This window comes from Oncorhynchus nerka, linkage group LG9a (assembly GCF_034236695.1).
Source record: "Oncorhynchus nerka isolate Pitt River linkage group LG9a, Oner_Uvic_2.0, whole genome shotgun sequence".
NCBI classification, from domain to species: Eukaryota; Metazoa; Chordata; class Actinopteri; order Salmoniformes; family Salmonidae; genus Oncorhynchus; species Oncorhynchus nerka.
This window is the reverse complement of record NC_088404.1, coordinates 55,303,398-55,314,510: the sequence shown is the minus strand read 5'-3', so window position 1 is coordinate 55,314,510 and position 11,113 is coordinate 55,303,398. Positions and strand designations below refer to the sequence as shown.

At 41.7% G+C, this 11,113-nt stretch overlaps 1 protein-coding gene across 1 annotated transcript; it reads right to left on the bottom strand.

Moving 5' to 3' along the window:
* Positions 1-5,538: 5,538 nt before the first annotated feature.
* Positions 5,539-10,015, bottom strand: rxfp3.3b (relaxin family peptide receptor 3.3b). The gene has a single exon (XM_029668998.2). The coding sequence runs from the start codon at positions 9,895-9,897 to the stop codon at positions 8,731-8,733; it is 1,167 nt and encodes a 388-aa protein (XP_029524858.1). The 5' UTR covers positions 9,898-10,015; the 3' UTR covers positions 5,539-8,730.
* Positions 10,016-11,113: the final 1,098 nt, after the last annotated feature.

Genomic DNA, 11,113 nt, shown 5'->3' with positions numbered 1-11,113 from the left:
TTTGAGGCACACTTTTTTCAAGGGATAAGCCACCAGATGTGACAATGCTAAAAGTTCTAGCTCTGGTAAAGGTCATGAATTTTGTTTTTTGTACATTCAAGACCAGTTTGAGACCATAAAGGGAGGCCTGCAGTGACTGAAAAGCAGTCTGGAGCTCTTCAACAGCCTGAACCAGAGAAGGAGCACATGAATATATGACTGTATCATCTGCATATAGATGTAATTTTGCCGGTTGCATCCCATTTCCCAAATCATTCATAAAAATTGAGAACACAGGAGCTAAAATGGAACCCTGGGGCACACCTTTACATTTACATTTACATTTAAGTCATTTAGCAGACGCTCTTATCCAGAGCGACTTACAAATTGGTGCATTCACCTTAAGACATCCAGTGGAACAGCCACTTTACAATAGTGCATCTAAATCTTTTAAGGGGGGGGAGGGTGAGAAGGATTACTTTATCCTATCCTAGGTATTCCTGAAAGAGGTGGGGTTTCAGGTGTCTCCGGAAGGTGGTGATTGACTCCGCTGTCCTGGCGTCGTGAGGGAGTTTGTTCCACCATTGGGGGGCCAGAGCAGCGAACAGTTTTGACTGGGCTGCGCGGGAACTGTACTTCCTCAGTGGTAGGGAGGCGAGCAGGCCAGAGGTGGATGAACGCAGTGCCCTTGTTTGGGTGTAGGGCCTGATCAGAGCCTGGAGGTACTGAGGTGCCGTTCCCCTCACAGCTCCGTAGGCAAGCACCATGGTCTTGTAGCGGATGCGATGCGAGCTTCAACTGGAAGCCAGTGGAGAGAGCGGAGGAGCGGGGTGACGTGAGAGAACTTGGGAAGGTTGAACACCAGACGGGCTGCGGCGTTCTGGATGAGTTGTAGGGGTTTATGGCACAGGCAGGGAGCCCAGCCAACAGCGAGTTGCAGTAATCCAGACGGGAGATGACAAGTGCCTGGATTAGGACCTGCGCTGCTTCCTGTGTGAGGCAGGGTCGTACTCTGCGGATGTTGTAGAGCATGAACCTACAGAACGGGCCACCGCCTTGATGTTAGTTGAGAACGACAGGGTGTTGTCCAGGATCACGCCAAGGTTCTTAGCGCTCTGGGAGGAGGACACAATGGAGTTGTCAACCGTGATGGCGAGATCATGGAACGGGCAGTCCTTCCCGGGAGGAAGAGCAGCTCCGTCTTGCCGAGGTTCAGCTTGAGGTGGTGATCCGTCATCCACACTGATATGTCTGCCAGACATGCAGAGATGCGATTCGCCACCTGGTCATCAGAAGGGGAAAGGAGAAGATTAATTGTGTGTCGTCTGCATAGCAATGATAGGAGAGACCATGTGAGGTTATGACAGAGCCAAGTGACTTGGTGTATAGCGAGAATAGGAGAGGGCCTAGAACAGAGCCCTGGGGGACGCCAGTGGTGAGAGCGCGTGGTGAGGAGACAGATTCTCGCCACGCCACCTGGTAGGAGCGACCTGTCAGGTAGGACGCAATCCAAGCGTGGGCCGCGCCGGAGATGCCCAACTCGGAGAGGGTGGAGAGGAGGATCTGATGGTTCACAGTATCGAAGGCAGCCGATAGGTCTAGAAGGATGAGAGCAGAGGAGAGAGTTAGCTTTAGCAGTGCGGAGGGCCTCCGTGATACAGAGAAGAGCAGTCTCAGTTGAATGACTAGTCTTGAAACCTGACTGATTTGGATCAAGAAGGTCATTCTGAGAGAGATAGCGGGAGAGCTGGCCAAGGACGGCACGTTCAAGAGTTTTGGAGAGAAAAGAAAGAAGGGATACTGGTCTGTAGTTGTTGACATCGGAGGGATCGAGTGTAGGTTTTTTCAGAAGAGGTGCAACTCTCGCTCTCTTGAAGACAGAAGGGACGTAGCCAGCGGTCAGGGATGAGTTGATGAGCGAGGTGAGGTAAGGGAGAAGGTCTCCGGAAATGGTCTGGAGAAGAGAGGAGGGAATACCTTTATTAATCTTTAAAAAGCTAGACTTGTGATTGTCAGTATATACACATTTTGTTCTGTAAGAAAGATAGTTCCTAAACCAATTGACTTCCCCTTCACTGAGACCAATGTTTCTGAGTCTAGCTAGCAACAATTCATGGTCAACTTCCACAAACAGAGTCTAGCTAGCAACAATTTATGGTCAACTTCCACAAACAGAGTCTAGCTAGCAACAATTCATGGTCAACTTCCACAAACAGAGTCTAGCTTGCAACAATTCATGGTCAACATCCACAAACAGAGCAGCACAACATTGCTTTTTATCTAGTGCATTAATGATGTATTTTGCCACTGCCATAGCTGCAGTTATGGTGCTGTGCCCGGATCTAAAGCCAGACCCGCTCAGTATGTTATTTTCAATTAAGAAGTGTTTTAACTGTGAGTTCACTAGGGATTCATAGACTTTGGCCAGGATAGGGGGTTTAGAGATAGGACAATAGTTAATAGCATCTGAGGGATCTCCACCCTTTAGCAGTGGGAGGACATAAGCTGATTTCCAAATGCTGGGTATGGAATTGGTCAAGAAATTCAAGTTGAAAATGTGAGTCACAGGTTCAGTACTAATATCATATGCTATCTTTAAGAGGTAGGGCTCTGGACCTGCAGATTTTTTAGTGTCTATAGCCTTTAGTGCTTTATAGACCTCAGTATAAGAAACAGGCTCAAGGTTAAAATGGTTCACACGAGTGCCTATATCATAGATGAGTATAACCGAGCTTACATTAGAGGCCTGGGCCCCACCATTATCAAAAACTGAACCAGCAGATATGAAGTGCTTGTTAAAAAAACTACAATATTGGCGTTATCCTTCACTTCATTAGAATCCATCATTAAATGGTCAGGAAGGTCGGAGGATACCTTAGAACCTGACACTGATGTGTGACTGTGACTGTATTTAAATAGTAATCTGATTTGGACTTCCTGATCAATCCTGTGCATTTGTTTCTTAGCGCTCTGAAGGAGGCCCAGTCAACAGGAGCGTTTGCACGTCTAGCTTGAGCTAGATATATCTTTCTATTTAATTCTGCCAAGTTTTCTGAAAACCAGGGATTGTCCCTTCCACTGATTCTAAATTTCTTCACAGAGGCACGCTTATCACAAATCGACACAAATTTCATATAATAATAGTCCCAGGCAGTGTCAACATCAAGAATCAGACTTACTCTATCAATAGTATGGTACAGATCATGTAAGAACGCTTGCTCGTCAAACTGTCTAAAATGTATTTTAAAAATATAATGGGGTTTGGATTTGGTCTTTTTTAAAATTTCTAACACAAGAAATTGCACAGTGATCACTGACATCATTACAGAATATCCCAGTCGATGTGTATTTGTAAGTGGTATTCGTTGAAATAATGTCCATTAGCGCTGATTTGTTAGGTGGTCGGGGATTCGGTCTTGTATGCGCATGAATTAATTGAGCGAAATTCAGAGAGTCACACAGTTCTTCAAAAGAATCTGATACAGATGTAAGCATGTCCCAGTTCAAATCTCCTAAAATAATGAATTCAGAGTAATTTAACTTGTGCAAGACATCAGAAAGATGTGCGTCTCCCGAAGCCGAGGGCGGTCTGTAGCAGCCGACTACAGTGATGTGGGAATCCTTAAATACGTTCACTTTAACCGCAAGCAATTCAGAATGGCCCATGTTTTAATCATGTCTATTTTTGGAAATAGACTCCTGACATTAACATACAAGAGGCCAAAACTGCTCTGTTTTTAAAATCATAGGGATTCGGTAGAGATTGGATAGTATCTACCGGACCAGGGTTTGGTCGCACTTTACCAGAGACCAACAATAAAAGCATAACAATATATCTGTTGCCCAAGTGCCATCAAGTGTAGGTCCAGTTGCGTTTGAGAATAGTAGAAATGTAATTGCAGAGAGACCAAGTTCCTGGTGGTATTGACATGATGGTCTCGTCGGAGTGTTTGCAAATTGTAGGGCATAAAGCGAAGGTAACTCAACCATTGATCATTCAGCCTATTTAATCCAGGATGGCATGGAGTAAAGAGCAGGCACGGTGACAGATACATAATGCCGGTTTTTTATAGGTATTTTAGCACAGGTGTCCAACGATCAGTAGACGTTGTGTAGAACAACCTATATTTTCCCACCGCCCACGGTGCATCAGGTTTTCCAATCTAATTAGGCGCTTCTCCGCTCCTAGCCTTCAGTGCGCACCTGCGCTCGCGTAGCAGGCCTTGCGCGCAGACAGACGCTCCTGACTCCGTGAGCAACCAACTCCAGAAAGGCGTATAAAAAAACAAATGCCTTCTCAATCCGAAATGTAAAATAGAGACTGAGATCTAAAAATAATAGTTGTTATATACAGCATCCACCTTCACATAAAAAAAGTATTTGCTTCTGTAAACAGGATCAGAGTCATTAAAACATAAAAACTCTTAAACTCTGATCTCAAGGATCACACATACAAACGGACAGACTGATTGGCTACCATCTTGCATTTGCCTTTCCACTGAGTATTGCTTATTCCTGGGCAATGCAAACTAGCATATTCAGACTTGGAGATGGCAGTAAATGAGCTATGAAATTGAAACCCATAGAGACATTTCAGCGGACTTGGTACAGTGACTGTGTACACAGTGAAGTTACAGTAATGTGCCTTGAGCAGTACAATAGTGTGTATGCGTAGCCCTGAGGATCTCTATGGCCCTTAATAATCTCATAAAAGGTTGTCAATAGTTTCATGATCTCCCCCATTACTCCATTTCACAAATACCATGGGGATTAATAATAATAATTATTGCTATAGATAGCATATACATTATAGCCCCTCAGCCATGTAGACCCTTTCAGTGATTATGTCTAAAGTGAATCGATAGAGGCAGGTCAACTGGTGTGTGGTAGATTATTAAGGTTATGGCGTTTGCCTTTGTAGAGATTGGCAGGTTATAAAAGGGTTATGAAATGTGAAGTAATTTGTTAGAGATCAGGATAACCTTAACTTGGAAAACAACACACACGTGGGTTGAAACTGGAGATAACCCGTGATGACTTCCTTTTTAGTTTATTTTAGAATATTCATAAAATATACTTTAAACACATCATGTATGGCCCAATAATTCCCTTGGTTTTCTCCTAAATATTTAGACGGTTTTGTTGTCTTGTCAAGTACACGTTGAGATTCAATGAATTATTTATTGACTGTAGTGGGCCCTCAGTGGACATACTGGGTTAAGAGCTACACTTCATTTGACTATACTCCAGCATTTTGGATTTGAGATCAAATATTTCATATGAGGTGACAATTCAGAATGTCACCTTTTATTTGAGGGTATTACATATCTATTTTTACCTAGTGGTGGAAAAAGTACTCAATTCTCATACTTGAGTAAAAGTAAATACAACTTAATAGAAAATGACTCAAGTAAAAGTATATGTCACCCAGTAAAATATTACTTGAGTTAAAGTCTAAAGGTATTTGGTTTTAAATATACTTAAGTGTCAAAAGTAAATGTAATTGCTAAAATATACTTAAGTATCAAAAGTAAAAGTAAAAATAGGAATAATGTAAAATTATTTTTTAAGCAAACCAGACACTTTTATTTTAATTACGGATAGCCAGGGTCACACTCAAACACTCAGACATCATTTAAAAACAAAGCATTTGTGTAAAGGGAGTCCGCCAGATCAGAGGCAGTAGGGATGACCAGGGACGTTTTCTTGATTAGTGTGCGAATTGAACCATTTTCTGTCCTACTAAGCATTCAAAATGTAATGAGTACCTTTGGGTGTCAGGGAAAATATATGGAGTAAACAGTGCATAATGTTCTTTAGGAATGTAGTGAAGTAAAAGTAAAAGTTGTCAAAAATATAAATAGTAAAGTACATATCCCCATAAAAACGACTTAAGTAGTACTTTAAAGTATTTTTTACTTAAGTACTTTACACCACTGCTTTTACCATTCAGAAATGAAAGCACCTTGTGTATCTAGTCCCTCCTTTTGAAGAAGTCATAAGTATTTGGACAAATTCACTTATCGTATATTAGCTCCTGCCAGTTCTGTCTTACCCTTGGCACTGACGGTTTTCCAAAATGTGTAGTTTTTATTGTGTTGATGATTTTCCACATATTTGTGCCAAACTTGTTAACATCACTGCTAAATAAGATTAAAAAATGGCCATGAGAAATAATTGTATTATGCAAATGTATTGGTAGACATATCAGTCATTACATTTGTTTAGCGAAGAGTACATGTATTTCACAGGCATCAGTCACAGAAAATGTTATAATATTTACAGCACTCGTTTCCAAAGCTCTACTTGTAGTTCATAATAAAACAAGTCAATGATGTAAATAAACCCTGGCCATTGGGAGGCTTTGAAGCCACCGATTGGCCATATTGGCACTCCCTAGTAGGAGCAGTCCTCCACAGGAATTAATGTAATTATACAGTATTTCAATTAAATGTTTCCAGGACACAATCACAGGCCCTTAAGCAAGGATTTGCATAGTCTTGGTACCATTTGATAGGTACCACTTTTAAGTTTGTGGAAATGTGAAAGTAATGTAAGAGAATATATCACAATAGATCTGATAAAAGATAATACAAAGAAGGAAAAAAACGTTATTTTGAAAAAAAAATTGTACCATCATCTTTGAAATGCAAGAGAATGGCCATAATGTATTATTCCAGCCCAGGTGCAATTTATATTTTGGCCACTAGATGGAGCAGTGTATGTGAAACGCTTTAGACTTATCCAATGAACCATTGCATTTCTGTTCAAAAACGTTATTAAGACTGCCCAAATGTGCCTAATTTGTTTATTAATAATTTTTCATGTTCAAAATGGTGCACTCTTCTCAAACAATAGCATGGTATTATTTCACTGTAATACTTACTGTAAATTGGACAGTGCAGTTAGATTACAAGCTCATGCTAATTGCATTAGCCTACTTTAGCTCAAAGATCTGTGTCTTCGGGATTGTATTTTTTTGTTGTTGTAGTGGGGACAGCAACATTAGGAATCTCAAAAAATGTATACTTTAAGGGGGGAAAAGTAAATATTTTTTTATTTTGTATGCATCAAGTTGTCTGTAATAGAATAAATGTGGCAAAAACAAATGTAGACATTAATAAATGTATTGCTATAGCTTCCGAAATATCTTTATCTTTAGAGCTCTGCCCTACAGGAAACCCCTACAATAGAGCCTGTAAAATAACGTGTGCCTATTTGACGTGTGCCTCTCCAGACAGTCACACATTTGACAGGCCTGTGCACAATTCCCTATATAGGCATCTCTGTCACAGTCTGTTAACAATTTACTGTATAGTTGCTGCCCAGATGAGAGCTTCGGTATGCGTGATCAACAGACCGTATGAAAGTAGATATGGATATTTTTAGAGTTGGTTCCTGTTAAGATACCTTGACATTTTTAACAATTTATACTCTTAAATCTCTCTGTTGTTAATTTCCTGATATACTATCTGTATAATCATCAACTCGATTTTGCCAAATATAGAATATATTATGTCAATAGTTGAAGGAGGTTATCTAGCAAGCTTAGCAAGTTTGCATGATCAGACAACGCTATACTCGGGGTGCGCTCTGTGCGTCCTGAGCGCGCTCTGTATCGAGATATGCACTACATTAATTGAGGAACATGATAATGCTCGGAATTTATGGAATTTAATTCACAACAGTGTCATTGGCGATCAAAGATAGTTCATTACTAAATATCAGTTTAATTTGCTCTGAAATCTTTACATAGTGGTGCAGCTCAGTCGACAAGGTGGCACAGCGCGCTTATTATTTGGGCAGTACCCTGGCATAGTGGCCATATTTTGGTTTTAAACGTTTTGAATTGGGCACTTCCGATTTTCGGCGTACTTTCTGGGACTCAAAGGGATACATATGAAGTATCCCCGGTACTGAAAGTTGGAAAGTTTCCGGGGAAATGTGAATCCCTAGTCACAAAGTTGCAAAGTATCTGTTAATGAAATACTGTGAATTACTGAAAATGACTGACACTTGCATTTTACTTTGCAAAATTTAAATAACAATATTTTTCTCAAAATACACCTAGGCCTATACCACACTTACTATACCACACTTACACACTTACGACAACCAATGGACATGGAAATCACACCAGGCGTTCAGGCAGTAGCCAACGTTTTTGTTCGATTTAAAAACAGCACAAAAGCGCAATGTAACGACAATATACCATTGATTTAGCAAGGTCAAAGGCTTTTCAATCATCTGTATTGTTGAAGCTTTACACATTCTGCGACAGAAATGTAAAGGTAATTCCCGATTGAGCCGACATATACTGCGTTTACTATGAATGCAGTCTGCTAATGGGGGAATATTGCCTTAATAAATTTCAATCAAGCGTGTAACGCTGAACTTCCGCGATACAGATTCAATAGATCCCCAAGTAGGCCTCAACTTAAATTATGTTAGGTAGTACGCTATGTACATAGGTAGAAATAATTTAGAAGTCACATAGGGGCTGAGGCCAGTCACGGAGACAAATATTTGCTTGGCGCAGCTGGCATCTTATGGTTTGGTAAGCTACATGATAGAATATCATCATTTATAAACTTAAATACTGTTAATTTAGAAAAGTTAATGTTCTCATCTTAGTCCTATGCATTGAGTCGAGGATAATACATGTCGTAATATTTGACTCTTTTGACAATAAAAAAACGAACGAGTTTTACGAAGCGGCTTAGAGCTCTGGTTTTACGCATTAAGTTACCTTTATGGTTGGCTGTCCTCCGCTAATGCGTCACATTGCCCATTTACAATGGACAGTTGACAGAGGTCGGTGTCTATGACATTCAAAGGTATTTGTGTGTCACCGTGGACAGAGGCTTTTCGAGTTGCAGAAAAGGGACGTATCTGGCAGCTGTTCGCAGGTGAGGAAACCCGCCAGAATAAATCCTTCAGCATTTTCCTGAACTCTCTTCGCATGAGACAATATAAAACTGGGTTCAAGCAACTATTGGCATGTGCCAGGCACACGGTCACGGGGAAAACATAGGTGTGAACCATATAATAAGACTTGTCCCAGTTCACCACATTAAATTTGACCAGGACGCCCCAGAAAGTGATGGCGTGATTTGGCATCCAACACAAAAAGAATGAAAGAACCACAATGGTAACGGATTTAGTGACTCTGTTACTCCGTTTAGGATGGTTGTTGTTCATACTCCTCAGGCGAACGAATCGTAGGAGCATCAAATAGCAAATTGTTACTATGAGCATGGGGAAAACAAAGGCAATTATGATTTTTTGTAAGTGATATAAAGCCAGCCAGTGCTGGCCCTCCGGGAACCGCAAAAGGCAGAGCTTCTCCCCAGCGATGTTTGTCATATTGGAGAAAATAGCCGTTGGAGCTGTGGCCACAGTGGCAAAAACCCAGAGCACTGCGCTCACCCATCTCACCGAACAATATCTGTGTCTGGTGCGGTCCTTTAGAGCCGAGGCAACGGACCAGTAGCGCGTAACACTCATAGCAGTGAGGAAGAACACACTCGCGTACATGTTCATAACAGTAACGGAGAGAATGATCTTGCACATCGCGTTCCCAAACGGCCAGCTGAAGTCCAGAGCAGTGTCCACAGCCCAGAAAGGCAGGGTCAGGACAAACTGGAAGTCTGTCATGGCCAGATTAAGAACAAAAAAGTGTATGGTGGACCTTTTTCTTCCTTGTCTCACTTTCATTAAGAAAACGACTAACAAATTCCCCACCAAACCCGCTGCGCAAACCACAGAATACACGATTGATATCATGATTCGAAGCGCTGGACTGCCGTCCGCAGTCATATCTATGTCCTCCAGGCTGCTGAAGCGGTCTGGGTCCGTAGAGGACAGGTTATAAGAGCTGATGTTATGGTTCCAAGTGTCCCCCAGTGCCGTTTGCATATCCACTATTTCGTTGCAGACGTAAAATATGTTCCAAAAAAATTAAAGATACATAGTTGCAAACATGGTATGGTAGCATAAACTTTTCATACGTTCAAAACAGATACCCGAAAGTCTCCATCTTCTCATGTAATGATGGTCCGTGCGCTCTGACAGCAAACTGGCTTTTAAATAGCCTACTGTGCCAGTGGAAGCGTCACCCCATAGGCAACAATTGGTTAACGTTCCTCTGACTGCTGATTGACATGGGTGTTTCAAGCCTGCTACGGTAAAAGGAACAGCAAGGAACACAACGTATCACAAGGGACTGGGGGAAATTCAACCAGGTAGCCTAGTGTAACAGTAAAACTTTAGACCGTCCCCTCGCCCATACCCGGGCGCGAACCAGGGACCCTCTGCACACATCAACAACAGTCACCCACGAAGCATCGTTACCCATTGCTCCACAAAAGCCTAGGAACTACTACTTCAAGGTCTCAGAGCAAGTGACGTCACCGATTGAAACGCTATTTAGCGCTCACCGCTAACTAAGCTAGCCGTTTCACATCCGTTACACTAGCAAAAAAGCTTTGGCCCAGTAACCGGAAGGTCGCCCACGCACACACACACAACCTATGTGTTGTGATAATTGCTTGTTAGATCTATAACCTGTTAATTCATATGTCTTGCGACCGTTATCTAAACGCCGAGATAATAAGAAGACAGTGGCAGAATAAATTCAACCACACCTTGTTTTATCACAAAACCGGATAGCAAACTCTGTCCAGTGAAGTTCACAAAGCATATTGCATGTACAGTAACAAACAATTACATGACCTAGAGCATAGTCAAGCAAGTTAACGTTTCCGACATTTTCAGACCACTAAACAACTATTGATTTAGAACAACAGAGAGTTACTGCAAGTCGCAAAGAAAACTGGAGCCGCTTCCACTATTCCAGCACCATTTCAACTTCAGCATTTCAACTTCATGAAATAACCCCTGCCAAGTCTAATTCACTGACAACTAAAGATACCAAAAACTATTTAGTGCAAGCAAGGTAAGCTAAATATGATGTGGCTGTCCATGTTTCTGATTTCCGTGTGCGTGTGTGTCCAGGGGCTCAACTTTGATTTTAGAAGTGGGGGGGGGGGGGGGGGGGCACACAGTATATTTTACAATTGTTATCTTTTGTTTGTTTTTTAGTCCCATCCTTCAGCTCCTTCAACCCCTCCCA

Bases quoted from the DNA above. Each gene is read 5' to 3' on its own strand.
- rxfp3.3b (XM_029668998.2), bottom strand. From the start codon at position 9,897: ATGCAAACGGCACTGGGGGACACTTGGAACCATAACATCAGCTCTTAT.